Genomic DNA, 14,492 nt, shown 5'->3' with positions numbered 1-14,492 from the left:
CGATTTTATTTGATAATATTGAAAATAGTTTTTTTTTTTGCTCAAACAGCAATATAATTTGTGGCGTATCAACGGAATTTTCTAAAGTCAGAAAAAAATTCGAGGCGGTAGCAGAGCTTGAGAAACATAAGATTTATGTTCGTCTCCACAATATTTACATTCTGCTTTACAATTTATTACATCGCGACTGCACGGTAACGGTAAGAGAGAGACACAAAACAACAATCGGAGGAAGCTGTTGTTGTTATTGGCGGGCGTCCATTTCCCCCAGGGTATGTGTGCATGGAATGGGACTCATTGTTGTCAACCGGTTATGACGACTATTTCTTGGTTAATCTTTCTTCCGTCGAATATTCCCAGCTATATAGATATCTCAGTTTTGCCCAGATAATTTTATATGATTGCTGAATCAATTTTGATCAAGATTAACTACTTTTAAGTACTCGAAAATCTTTTATTTTGACAAAAACCCGATTTCAACAAAAATGTTCAATAGTCGCAGGTTGTGACGTCAATGTTGCTGGTATTTGCAGACTCATTTGATGTCAACCAGGGTATGGGCGTTTGTATACCCTATTTCGTGAATATTATATAAAGATACTGTTTTCCAACCTGCTTTCAAATGTAATTAGTAAAGACTTTGTCTTAGATTGCATTTTTTTGGTCTATTCATGCATTCGATTAGGTGTTTGTAAATAAATCCTGATCCCTATACCAATTCTTGGTCTCTGTAGACAGACGATGAGCTGCAAAATATCGTTTAAAACAGAGACTATCTAGTTTCTGCATTAATTAGAGCCTGGAATGACACACATTTCCGCAATTCTATATCATCCATTTCCCCCAGGGTATGTGTGCATGGAATTAGCAACATGTTTGTGTATGGAATGAGACTTATTGTTGCAAAAGCGAAACTGCGGCGAATCGGGTATTGCCTATATTTCAAGCTATAGATGCCCATAGATAAATGCATTTTTTACAAGATTGTTTCTTTTAATTACCTTAATGTATTTTATTTTGACTAAAATACGGTTTCAACAAAATAGTTCAACAAAAGAAACAGTCGCAAAGTTGCTGGTATTTGAATTAATGATGCGTGTATAGGCCTTTGTCCACCCTATTTCGTTAATTTTCTATGAAGATGAAACGTAATTTATAAAGACCTTTTCTCAAATTGGTATTCTTTAGACATATTCAAGTACATTATTAGTATCCTGTATATATTTATCTCGATCCTGATACCTACGGAGCCTGGGATGACAAACATTTTCTCAATTCTATAATATGCTTTTCCCTAGGGTATGAATGGTGTTGCCGCAACTTTTGTGCTTGGAATGGGGCTCATTGTTGCCAACCGTTTAAATAGAGAGACTTAACCGAATAAGAGAGAGCGAAAAAGCAAGCCTAAGAGAGGATAACAGCCATTTTTATTAGACAGAAATTGTTCACAGTTGGCGAAGAAAGAGAACGGAATTACTCGTTTTTGCGTATGTTGCTGAGTAGTTTTTATCGATAGTGTATTTCGATAGTTTAAGGTATTGAAATAAAGAAAAAAAATCATAGATTACAATTTTTAAATGTTGATATCAAGCAGCTAGGACCCTCAGATCTGATCATAATTTTACCCGATTGCTAAAAGGATTGGTATTTATTTAAAATGTGATATAAAAACTTTCGTTATCCACTTTTTTACGTGCATTATTTTGTGTCCGAATTTATATTTCTGAAAAGCCTGAAAACGTGAGAGGCAGAAGCGGTTCGTCCATCACTATCACGGGCCCAGACAAAGTAACGGAAAACCTGGTGTGCCTCTGCAGCACGCGCCAGAGCGAGAGGGAAATTTAACATGAGAAAACAATTTAAAGTATTTAAATTATTTCGTGTTGGACCATGTTCGGAAAATTTGAAGCCGTGCGTGTTGGAAATTTGCACCATCTCTTGTATGTATGTATGTATTCCTCAGTAGCAGCATCAGAGCGTTGCCATTGCTGAACTTTTAGGTGGTGGCAGAGCTGCCGGGAGAAGCCAATCGCAGTCGCAGTCAAATTCCAGCTATATTTATTTACTTATATGCATATAATCATAAATATACATTTAAATATGTAAACAGAAAGTACCGCTGCCGCTAGTAGAAGAGAGCAGCTACATGCTGCCGTTGTTATTGGTACATGCGCTTATCCAAATACAGAAGCAGCGCAGCAGACAGATCCCGAGCGCAGCCGCAGCCAGTGCTTCCATTTTTTTTTTCAGGAAAAAAGCTGTTTCTAACTGCTTAATTTCATGGAATTTCTTAGTTTAGCGCCTATACATAAATACGAGCCCTGATTTGATGGCTGCTCTGAATCGCGTTCTCCCTAAACATCGTAATCGAGACGGCCCGGAATCCTATCCCTGATTTCCCTCACGACATTTCTGAAACTCCGATATATTGTATCCATGGTCATGGGTTCCAGAGATATAATATTTTAAAGACTTTGTAGACCTTCAATTGATGCTGAAATTAAATAGAACGATGTATTAGAAAAGAATTCGACGTTGAAAAAAAGGCCAACGGGCCTGATAGGAGATGAACCTATGCGTTCAAGCTGCTGAAAAACACCTTGCAGTTTGCGTGGCGACGGAGGCGTTATTGAATGCCATTAAATTACTGTCTGCACATATGTACATACATAGCTCTAGCATTGTCGATTCCACCTCTATCGTCGCTGCTGCCGCCACGCCCACTTCTCTCCAGGATGCGCCTGGCGTCACGAGTCTGGCGAGCGCCAGTTCCGCCCCAATTGTTGTAGGGGCGGTTGTTGTTCTCCTTGGGGTTGGGCTCCGCTCAAAATCATATCATCTCTACGTTACCAAAGCGTATGATCGACAAGTGCGGATGCCGATTGTGGAATACGTCTGCGATAATTGGCGGATCTTGACATACGCTCTTGCGACACGGGAGCCCCCAGGAATACGTGAGTAAGGATGGAACATTTGGTACAGATGGGGAGTTAACTTCATATATTATATCCCGTCTGTTTTGAGGTCTACACAAATGGAAATACTGTATGGTCGCGTGCAAACTGCCATCTACACGAATTTTGTTCAAGCAAACATTCCAAAAAAGACTTCAAATTTACCCGATCTTATTATTTTTTTGAATTATTTATTAATATTCATTTTAATTGTGTTAAGAAAAAAAGAAAAAGGCGAAAAGCTTTTCTTGAAAGTTAAAAGATGCGAAAAGCAATTCAGCTAAGTTAACAGAGCCTAAAAGCTTACAATCGAGCTTTTTTTAACAGCAGCCAAAAAGCTATCTGCAAATGCTGCATGTTAATGTTAAAATGTCTACAATCATTTTTCATTTGGGCGCTCGCTCTCTTGCCCAGCTGTCGGGTCGTAGTAACTTGGCTTTCAGAGTGGTTTCTTGAAGCAGATTAAAAGACAAACAATTTTCGACTTGTTGTTAGCGGATGCGTGGCGCCCAAACAATAACATCCAGTGACTATAAATGGAATAAGTTGTGTGCTGAAAAATATCTGCCGGAATGCCCCTGAAGAAGAACCTGTAATACACAATCGAATTCGAGTTCCTTAACCTTCGAATTGATTCATTTGTGGCCATTATTTTGGACTCGACTCTCCCCCCTTTCTCTCTGCCACTTCGTGTCTCTTCGTTGGTGACTCCAGAATGGTGCGCTGGAGTGCTCGGTCCCGTCGGGCGGCGCGTCAGGACAAGGTTGAACTTCTGGCCAGCAACAATAGGGTCAGTGCCGGCGACGATGATACATCCGATAACGGTAGGTTTAGCGGTACATTAAGCTGTCGAAACGATTGTCATTTACGATTGGTTTACGATTACGATTCTTAGCCGCGTTTCGGCACTCCACGGACCTCTCCGACCACGATGAGATCTTTCTGAAGGGCCTGCTGCTCAGCAATCCCAACACGCCCCACAAGGAGCTGATGGTAAGTGGACCAGAACACGAATCACATTTATTTCTGACCCAGTTACACCCGTTTTCCAGTGAGCATCTGTTCAATAAGAAAATTGCGCATACGTTTCTTCTTTTTCCACACACATTTTTCCATACAATTTCCACACCCATACACAGGCCCCCGTACAGGGGCAATCTTTGTTTACTTTATCGATGGCAATGCATGCTGATTTTCGGTCTAGATATTATGTATGTTCTCTGTGTGTATGCGTGTGGTGTGCTGTGCTGTGCTTTCTTTATTACATCATTTTCCTTAGGGGGTATATCCATGGCTGATAGCTTTACCAAATCATTTATCCCCAACGCAGTGGACTCTTTATAACCTGCTAAAGGGTGAATGATATCCCCCGTCGGGGCAACTCTGAGCTCTTCTCTTTTATCCGCATATTCTTGGAGTATTTTTATGGCCCCACATTAACACCATCTTTGCTTTTCTTTTCACACTTATTTTCGCACTAAACTTGACCCCGTTGAGGCGGAAGATGAGTTAGAGCTACACAGAATGGGGTCTTTATTAGATCTTTATTGTGATATAATGGACTTGCCTGAGCCCAACAAATGTCATGCCTTCCAGTTTCGTAGTAAAATCTGCATAAAAATGGTAGCTTAATCAAATAGTAAATATTTTTGGATTGTTTATGCGGCAAACACGCGAATTGCCTGGGAAAAACAATAAAAGAAATGTTTTTCTAAGGCTAAAACCGAAATGGGAATGCCCTATAAAGGCGATGGATGTATGCAAGTTTTCCTATAGTTCCAGGACTATTGCGTGTCGAAGAATTTCTCTGTGTATTGATAGAAGGATAAGTAGATATTCCGTTGAAAGATATTAAAAGATGTCTACCCAAGGTGTTCTCCCAAGAAATCTGTTTTCCCTGTGTTGGGAATCCAATTTTTAAACTCTGGATTATTGATTATTTTTTCCATAATCCTTCGCCCTAAGATTACCTAATGCTTAAATGAGGTTTTTAATGGTATATCTCATCTCATTTAACCAAACCTATACTCAAATTCACCATAACCTTAAACCAGCTTTAAGAAAACCACAAAAATAATCAAAAGCGACATCGCGTGACGCGGATAATTAGAATCCCACATTTTCCTAGGTGGAATAGTTTGTTGCTGTAGCTTTTGCTTTTGCGGTTTGTGGCTGTTGAGAAAGGCCAGTGAAAGTAATTAAAACCACAAGTCACGGGATAAGAAAATATGAAATGTCACTTACCCGAAAACCCAAACCAAATACTCCCCCTACCATCGCTGCTCTCTCAACACTCCTCGAGCACTCCCCTATTTTATGCAGATTACATAAAATACGGCACAAGTCGCGGAGTCAACTCTTTAATATCCAACGTCCCAAAGAAGCTTTGTATCTGTATTTGTTTGAAGGGAAAACCGGTTTGAAAACATATTTCAACGTAAATAACACATACCTGTGGTGGCTTTATGTTACCTGCTTCTTCCATACGGGGTACAACGATGCACAAAAAGCCCAAACTTGTTGGCCTACTAATGCAGCTCGCTTGCTGAGAGAGATTCATAGATGGAGAGAGAGAGAGAGAGAGAGCGTAAAAGCTTAGCAGAGTGTGAGAATCTGTGAGATCTTCAGATAACTACGAAAGAGCAGAGAAGAATAGCTTTAAAGTCATTGAAAGCTACCCAGAATGGTATATTTGAGATTGAATCATTTAAAAAACCACGAATGCAGAAAGTTTACAGAGAAGTTCAGATCGTATCGCTACGCAGGTCTCTTCAGGGGTATATTGATTTAATAAAAATGTATAGCATAAAATATATTAATGTATTAAGCACAAGAGCAATCAAATACAAACTTTATCCAAAAAAAAAGAATAGCACATTGGAGTACTTATTATAATTTTGGCAATCAGTGAATATTCTTATTAAGAAGTTTGTTTGCATAACCCGTGCCTGTTGTACCTCTGATTATAGTTCTAATTAGTAAATATCTTAAAGTCGACCACATCGTTCGTTCTTACTCGTAAGTCACTGTTAAAGCTAACAATGTACTTAAAACTGTTCTCAGAAAGATAGAAAGAGAGAGAGCTAGAGAGAAAGAGCGCTGTTTAAAGTCTCTGTTAAACAACAGTGTTAGTCTCTGCTAAGCGTACAGTTGTAACGTAGGCTAAGATAACATGAGCTTTACGCACACCATCAAACCGAAGCACACGGCAAGAGCGAGCTCTCGTTCCCGTTCTCTTGGATACTTGGATACTAGCGAGCGCTAGCCCTAGCTCTGTGCCGTACAAATGAAACTCATGTGAGTCAGATACTTTTAAGCAGTACTAAGGTGAGGTTGGATCCACAAAACACGCGCGCGCTACGGTCCGTTGGGGTTCCGGTTCGGGCTGGTTCGATTCAGTGAGCATTTGCTGAGCTAGTGTGTGTGTGTGTGTGTGAGCGTGGCTTAAACGGGGCGGCATATGCAACAGTTAGTTCGCTCTCTCTCTCTCTCTCTGTGAACGCGTCCTGACTTCATTTCATTTAAAATTTGTGCGTTTTAACCAAGAAAAAGGTGTTAATTCATCCAAGTTCCATCAACAGATCAATAATAAACAGTCGTTTAGTCGACTAAAATAGAAAAGTAGAGCAAATCGGATTGCTTTTGTTGTGTCCAAATTACTGCCTTGGAAACGAGAGCTTTTCTGTTAGCCAAGTTTACTTGCACATTGATGACGTAGTCGCGCTGTGTATCCCCCCCGCGACAAGAATTGTGTAACCTGGCCAACAAACAGCAGTCTTAACTGTGTTTTGGCATTTCCAAAAAAAATAATATCCAACTCTCACACAGATACTCACACCTGAACATACACCAACACGCACATACACAATGCTCTCTCTCTCTCCGCGCTTTTGTGCTCTTCTTGGCTTTAAGCGCTCCCGCTCGCGCGTTTTGGGAGTGGCTCTACCTCTATCCGAAAAATAACCAAGAAAAAGTCAAGGAAAAAAGTGTAATTGAAAAACGAAAGGCGCTTCCAATCAACCATTAAACTTATGGAATAAATGTGTTTCAATTAATAATGCGATCCCAAGGGAAATTTCAATAAAAAAATACCCATCTGTAGATCGAATTTCCCAAGCATTAGCCTTGTCCAAAAGAGACAGAGAGAGAGGCGTTGTTGTTTACGTGTGTTGTGTTTGGTGTGTGTTTAATTAACAATTTGCTTAATTAGTAAGCACCTGTTGAAACGGTTAAGATGTGTATTTTTTTGTTTAAAGCAATTTGCGCTGTTGTCGTTGTCATGACAAACCCCATTTGGTGAGGTGAAAGCCCTTTACTGGCTAACAGGAACAACAACAACAACAACAACAACAACAACAAAAGGCACCACAGACAGCCACAAGCACAAAAGCAACAAGCAAAACAGGGTATTCGAAGCTTTAGATACTCTTTCAGATATATGGCATTTCCATTTCTATTAGAGCTGCAATTTAAACTAACATCTGGAAATTTTAATGCGTCAGAAAGCACACACTTCTTATCATAAAGATTCGTTTTTCCAATATTATTATAGATTGATAAAATACTAAAAATTATCTCGTTTCAATGGTTAATCTGTAAAGCGAAATATCAGATAGGATTTTTTTATGATATATATATATCTTATATTTATGGTATAGTCTTCGATTCTAAACACATGTAACGTATGGCTATGAATTATCTTCACAAACAAAGACATTTTTAACGATTATTCCAGATCGATCTATCTAATCAGGTCTAGATGAGGTATTCAGAATGATATTGTTATCCGATGTTGAGCTAACCAACAATAGATACGAATGAGTGTAAATCCAAAACTAAGAGACTGCGCCCTTCAAAAGCCTTAAATGATGATCAAGAATAGATATAGTAGACTCTTATAATCGGTAACATCTACTCAAAATCATGGTACCCTTTTTTGAAAAGGGTACCACAGACAGAAAGAGGAACGGTACAGCAAATGCAGAAAAGTATCAATGACAATTGTCGCCTGTGCGTGTGCTTGTGTTTGTGTGGGTGTTCACGAGGATGGGGATTATCTGTCGCGTGTCTTTGTGTGTGGTGGGGCTTCTTCAGTCTTTTCACACGGAAGAAGAGCTAAAGAGCTGAAATACTGAAGGCTGGGGCACCGAAACATGATCTTCGTCAGACAAAAATGTCTAAATAAATAAACAGCAGTCGACGGTGTCAAGCCAATTCCAATATCCCAGGGAGGAAGTGTGGAAGTGAATAAGAAGAGGAAGGGTTAGATTACTAAACCTTATCGGTAGAGTGTGATATGACATTCGGTTTGAAGCTAAGGAGAAGGTGATTGGACGAGGAGAGGAATGGTTTCAGTTGATGGATAATAAAGTACCATTCAATGGAAGGTTGAAGGAATATTCTTGGATACGTAAAGAAAAATAATTAAAAATTATTATTCTAATATCTGGTAAAGTAGTTTCAAGCAGGTTGTGAAACGAAAGTATTCTTTCAATACAAAATCAATAAAAGTTCATGGAAAGAATGTACTTTCAGCAAGTGCAATTGACCAAGCTTTCGCCACATAATCAACTGCTCTATAGACGTCCTCCCCCTACACTTCTGGTATTTTCCATCATCTAGTGGAAAAAGAGAAACAGCGAAAGAGAAAAGATATATATATAGAGAGACACAGACGTATACGTATTCGTATAAATATTGCATGAGGTTGACTCAGAGCCGTCTCGTCATGTCTTCCCCACGCGTGGGCGGAAACTGCAAAAGGGGGAAAAATAATATATACACGACAAGAAGGAGGCGCCGCCGACTACGAAAGCAAATTCCAAAACAAAAAATCAAAAAAAGGGGTACAAAAGAATGGCAAAGCCGGAAGATTGAAATTATGTGCAATTAAAGCAGAAAATTCACTTTTTATTCGTAGACCTCAGACGACCCAAATTAAAGGCAAGAGCGACCCAATTTTTGACCTAAGACTCGAAATATTTCGTTGTCTTTTGCGAAACACACACAAAAGGTCAAATGGGGTAAATGGGGGTAGGGTGGAAACAGTGCCAGAGAGCCTCTCCAAAAAAGAACTTTTACCAATTAACGCACTCACTCAATTAACCCAAAGTGAATGGGATGGAGTGGCTGGATGGATGGATTCAAGACAAGACGATATGACTCGACTTGACCTAGGGCAGGCACGCCCCAGCCCCAGCCTCAGTCAGAATTTAATTAGATGTACATGACAAATGTTTGATGCTTATTCTGTTTATTATTCTGGTTCTTACAGCTAAATCCCACAGAGCCACAGCCAGTGCCAGTCTTTCTGCCCGCTCATCTCAACAACAAACCGATCTGTGACGATATCATACGTAAATTTTCACCCTCAAGGCGATTGGAGTCGCGAGAACTCGCTAAACTTTTGGCCCAACCTCATTTTCGTGTAAGTAAAAGAAAAGGTTTTTTCTCCTGTATGTTTTCGTAGCTTCTGTACTATATCCTTCAAGAGGGGTTCTTAAGTTAATCAAGTGTTTGCAATGTAAAGGAGGTCGACTGTACCAAAAGCATTTGCCCCCAAAGCTAAGCTTGCTTTCTTATTTGTTTCCACTCAATTTGCCTCATACTCACATTCTCTTTCACAATTTCCTCTCTTCTTTCTTAGGCTCTCTTGCGCGCCCACGATGAGATAGGGTATTTGTTCGAGCAACGTTTGAAAGCTGTCGGCGGCTCAACCACCCAACTAGAACTAGCCAGTCAACGCCCATCTGGGAAGTATCTCTACACGGAGGATATACTAAAGAGCAAGATGCCAGTGGAGACCATCAAGATGGTGGGTCTGCGTCGGGATCCCAGTAAGCCCCTGGGCCTCACCGTCGAAATGGACGAGTACAAGCAGCTGGTTATCGCTCGGATACTGGCTGGGGGTGTCATCGATAAACAGAGCATGCTGCATGTCGGTGATGTTATACTGGAGGTGAATGGGACACCAGTGCATTCGCCCGACGAGCTTCAGGTGGAGGTCTCTCGGGCCAAGGAGAATCTGACCCTGAAAATTGGGCCCAATGTGGATGAGGAGATCAAGAGTGGTCGCTATACCGTGAGTGGGGGTCAGGTAAAACAGAATGGCATCGCGGGTCTTGAGACGGGCAAGAAGTTAACGGTAAGTTTTGGATTTGTTTTAAATATTTACCGTTTTATTGGAGAGTTGCTCCAAAGACAAAATAAATAGTAGCCTATACATTTTAATGGTATACCATTTTTGGTGCCTGGATCGAGTCTGTTTTTAGATTTTTACGATCTCAAACACATCGCTGCATACAACCATTAAAATGTAAGGGCCTCATCTTACTATGTATTTATATTGTCTTTGATTGCTCCAAGAATTTTCTGCTTTTTTGCATGGATTTTTGATTAGCTTTGAAGAAGTTTTTTGCTTTAGGTGTTACTCCCAATTTTTGCTATAATTTCTTATGCCCCAAACATTTTTGAATGCATTTTGAGAACAAACCATAAATTCCATAAATTTTTGCAATATCAAAATATAAACATATAGTCACATATAGGAATGATATAGCATTCCACTCATACACTCCTAAATTATAATTGAATAAATAATAATCTTAGAACAAAGTCCCACTTCAAAATTCTCGAATCACTTGCAACTAAGTAAGTAAATCTTGGCTTCAGCTACACTTACAAACTAGACAAACCTATATTAATATCTGATGTATCTGTTTATCCACAGTGCTATATGCGTGCCTTGTTTGCATATAACCCCTCAGAGGATTCTTTACTGCCATGCAGGGATATTGGACTGCCCTTCAAATCGGGTGACATTTTGCAGATCATCAATGTCAAGGACCCCAATTGGTGGCAGGCCAAGAATATAACCGCGGAATCGGATAAAATTGGTCTGATTCCCTCACAAGAGTTGGAGGAGAGGCGTAAAGCCTTTGTGGCACCAGAGGCGGACTATGTGCACAAAATTGGAATCTGTGGCACGAGGGTAAGTGCTTCATTAAAGCCAAAAAGTAATCCCCATCTAATCCCATTTTTCTCGTTGCAGATCTCCAAACGAAAGCGAAAGACCATGTACCGTTCCGTGGCCAATTGCGAGTTCGATAAGGCGGAACTTCTCCTCTATGAGGAGGTCACCCGTATGCCGCCGTTCCGCAGGAAAACCCTGGTACTGATTGGCGTCTCCGGTGTGGGCAGACGCACGCTCAAAAATCGCCTGATCAACAGCGATGTGGATAAGTTTGGAGCAGTTATTCCTCGTAAGTCATACAGCCCCTTAAATGAGCACAGAAAATGCATTAAATATCATCCTATTTAACAGATACAAGTCGGCCGAAGCGCGCTTTAGAGGAGAATGGTACAAGCTATTGGTTTATGGATCGTGAGGAAATGGAGGAGGCCGTCAAACAGAACGAGTTCCTCGAGTATGGCGAACACAATGGCAATCTGTATGGCACCCATTTGCAGTCCATCAAGGATGTAATCAATAGCGGTCGCATGTGCATCCTGGACTGTGCACCAAACGCACTCAAGATTCTTCACAATAGCCAGGAACTGATGCCATTTGTTATATTTGTTGCGGCGCCAGGCATGGATCAGCTCAAGACAATCTATGCCGATCGTCGGGCCACCGGTTCCAATAGAAATCTATCCGTATGTCCTTAGTGTAGTGCCCAACCCATAGACTCCTTTAAATTTTGTTCGTTACCCTATTCCATTTCCACAGTTTGATCGTCAAAGTTCCATACGCTTCAGCTCCAGGCGGGCACGTACGCTCGAGTCGTTAGCATCGCTTTATGAGGTAAAGTCCCCCACCCTAGATATGTGCACTTTACAAAATGGATTAATCTTGTATTACACACACACACACACGATCATCCGCTTTTGTGCACACTCGACCCCTAGGCCACACTAGTAGCCCTCTTAGATATCTGCCTGAATACCCAGACATTGCTTAACACATACGATTTGTATCGGTTCTCTCCGCAGGATGACGACCTGGTTGCCACCGTCGAGGAGAGCAGCTTTGTTCAGCGAAAGTACGAGAAATACTTCGATATGGTCATTATCAACGAGGACTTTGATGAGACGTTCCGACAGGTGGTGGAGACCCTCGATCAGATGAGCCACGAAGATCAGTGGGTGCCCGTGAATTGGATCTACTAAAATCGGAAATCAGCCTAAGCTACAGCATTGTCTTCTTGCATATACATATAACGAAACGAAAAAAAATTACAACATAAATCTCTGAAGAATATTCCAGTAATTGAACAAAGTCGAGTATTTAAACTATCTATATTGATTTGATCAGTTATTGTTGTATTCAAATTTGATTATCTTTATGTATATATGTATGCATTTTTAGTATCGTTTTTGAAATGCTTCGAGTTTCCCTAAGTAAAATGCCCTCCGTTTATTCTTCGGTTTGTCCTAAATGTAAGCCTTATTTTACGAAACGAATTCGTCCATTTTACAATCTATATTTTTGTTTAATTTATACAAAAATCTTTAATTGTACTTTCTCTAATGTTTTTATATCCAATTTATAATTTTAACGAATCTCCTGAGTACAAGAAACAATCCTTTCTGCCAATATTTCAGTTAGCGTTTAGTTTTGTTTGAATAAAGTGTATAAGTTTAAAGAAACTAGCTAAATATTGACCTTGCAGCGATGAAGAAATAAATGAATTTGGCTCAAAAATTAAGGGAATCGCACGTTCTTTCATCTGTTAGCCCGGGGACCACTTATTTAATTTATTTTCTGAATTATATCGTTTTGAATGTTTGCTAGACGCTAAGCGTTTTAAGAGTACGTGGATTTAGTAGATGCCGAGAGATTTCTCCACCACGGCGTGTGGCTGACGCATGTGCTCGTTGTATTCTGGCAGACCCAAAAAGTCCTCAAAGTTGATGCTATCATTGCGTCCAGTCAGCACATCATCCATGAAGTTGCTAAAAGAAGCAGCACATTACAACAAGACCCATATTTTCCTATGACAACCACTCACCTGGAGGGCAAGAAGGGCAGACGTCCCACCTGGCGAGCGGAGTGACGTTCCATGCCCATCTTCAAGGGAATACCCAGACCCTCGCGATTGCGTAGCATCTGCATATTGAGGGAATACTGGTGCTCATTGTAGTTGGCCTCCGAGTCGCGAAGACGATGCACATGGGACAGTTGATTAAAGCAGTTCTCCTCCGTGGGCATTCCCACTTTGCCGGATGCATGGAGCACCGTCGATTCGCTAGGCTGCACTTTCAACGATTGCTGATTCTACGCGGTTCGCATTCGCACTGTGTTAATATACCTCCAATATAGTCGCACCACAATACTCACCATTTTGCTTATAATTTGTATTCACTTTGAACAGTTTTTATATTAATTTAACGAAACTTACAAATTTTTGTTGAATGACAATCAAAAAAGTAGAGCAGAGTGACCGACCCTCAGAAATATACCGAAACATACCGTCTTACCTTAAAAATATACCCTAAATATACTGACGAGCTAAAGTTCTATTATACATATTCCTCAATTTTGATATTCCGTCGCATATTAATAGCTATATAGAACATTTAGCCAAGCCCACATAATTTAAACCGATTAATGAATCAATTTTCTACTTAACTGGCTTAATTTAAATAATTGCTTTTATTGGATTTTTATATAACGTTGAAAATTAAATTAATATATTGATGAAATCGACAAAATATACCATTATATTATATATCGATATAACGATAAATCGAAAAGAATTAAAAATACCAGAAACGGTCAGTGTTACCAATAGTGCGACCGCGGACTTTTCGTTGAAATATACCGTCCGACCCTCAAAAATAAAACAAAATATACCGTCTCATTTTTTAAATATAACGAAAATATACTGACGGAAAAACGAACTTAACCCACTTAGCCCGCTTAATTTAAACAGGTGAAGAGCTTATATTAAACAGCGAAAAATAATACTGTGTATAAATTATTCATGTCCTTCCTCCTTACTTCGAACGAAAATTACCACTAACTCTTTACCCCTGAACTGCGCGAAAATGTTTAAAAGACAAAATATGTCAAAACAAAAAACGTATGCATATTTATTGATATGCGCAAGTGCTGTAGCAGTTAGCTTTTGATGAGGAGTACAATTAATAATGCCGCCAAATGCTGATTTTGAATTTAACGCGAAAGATAGTATATTACAGAATATTAATTATCATTAATAAGCCAATTTACTTGAAAGTTTTTAGTTGGGGATATGTTTTTCTATTTAATTTCTTTTAATTTCACTGTCACTGTGTGTTGTTGCAACTAGCTTGTGGTACACTGTTACATTGCAGCTGGCGCCATTTTTGAATTTAAACCGGGAAAGAACTCACAAAAACTGAAATTATGGATATTTCATTTGATTTTATGCGAAGTAATATATTCTGAAATTTATGTGTTATAACTCGCTTTGACTCGGACAATTCAGTTTCGATTTAGATAAACTTTTGTGCGTTTTTCTATGTAAATTCCTTTTATTAGCGTAGTTAGCACTT

At 39.7% G+C, this 14,492-nt stretch overlaps 2 protein-coding genes across 2 annotated transcripts; one reads left to right on the top strand and one right to left on the bottom strand.

Moving 5' to 3' along the window:
- Positions 1-3,372: 3,372 nt before the first annotated feature.
- LOC108163654 (MAGUK p55 subfamily member 6) lies at positions 3,373-12,661 on the top strand. Its single transcript, XM_017299073.2, has 9 exons — positions 3,373-3,778; positions 3,850-3,947; positions 9,229-9,381; positions 9,601-10,098; positions 10,684-10,944; positions 11,005-11,215; positions 11,278-11,609; positions 11,683-11,757; positions 11,946-12,661. Exons 1-9 carry the CDS (start codon positions 3,670-3,672, stop codon positions 12,120-12,122), a joined length of 1,914 nt encoding a protein of 637 aa, XP_017154562.1. The 5' UTR covers positions 3,373-3,669; the 3' UTR covers positions 12,123-12,661.
- On the bottom strand, positions 12,651-13,404 carry LOC108163655 (proteasome maturation protein). The gene is made up of 3 exons (XM_017299074.2): positions 13,294-13,404; positions 12,965-13,230; positions 12,651-12,908 (listed from the first exon to the last, which is right to left on the bottom strand). Exons 1-3 carry the CDS (start codon positions 13,294-13,296, stop codon positions 12,776-12,778), a joined length of 402 nt encoding a protein of 133 aa, XP_017154563.1. The 5' UTR covers positions 13,297-13,404; the 3' UTR covers positions 12,651-12,775.
- Positions 13,405-14,492: the final 1,088 nt, after the last annotated feature.

This window comes from Drosophila miranda, chromosome 4, assembly GCF_003369915.1.
Source record: "Drosophila miranda strain MSH22 chromosome 4, D.miranda_PacBio2.1, whole genome shotgun sequence".
NCBI classification, from domain to species: Eukaryota; Metazoa; Arthropoda; class Insecta; order Diptera; family Drosophilidae; genus Drosophila; species Drosophila miranda.
This window is presented reverse-complemented; position numbering and strand designations above follow the sequence as displayed.

What these genes read in the sequence shown, in the direction of transcription:
- LOC108163654 (XM_017299073.2), top strand. Translation starts at nt 3,670, where the DNA reads ATGGTGCGCTGGAGTGCTCGGTCCCGTCGGGCGGCGCGTCAGGACAAG. An exon ending in CGCCCCACAAGGAGCTGATG is followed by an intron (nt 3,948 to 9,228) that starts GTAAGTGGACCA and finishes TGGTTCTTACAG; the next exon opens with CTAAATCCCACAGAGCCACA. An exon ending in TTGGAATCTGTGGCACGAGG is followed by an intron (nt 10,945 to 11,004) that starts GTAAGTGCTTCA and finishes TTCTCGTTGCAG; the next exon opens with ATCTCCAAACGAAAGCGAAA.
- LOC108163655 (XM_017299074.2), bottom strand. An exon ending in CTGCCCTTCTTGCCCTCCAG is followed by an intron (nt 12,909 to 12,964) that starts GTGAGTGGTTGT and finishes TGCTTCTTTTAG; the next exon opens with CAACTTCATGGATGATGTGC.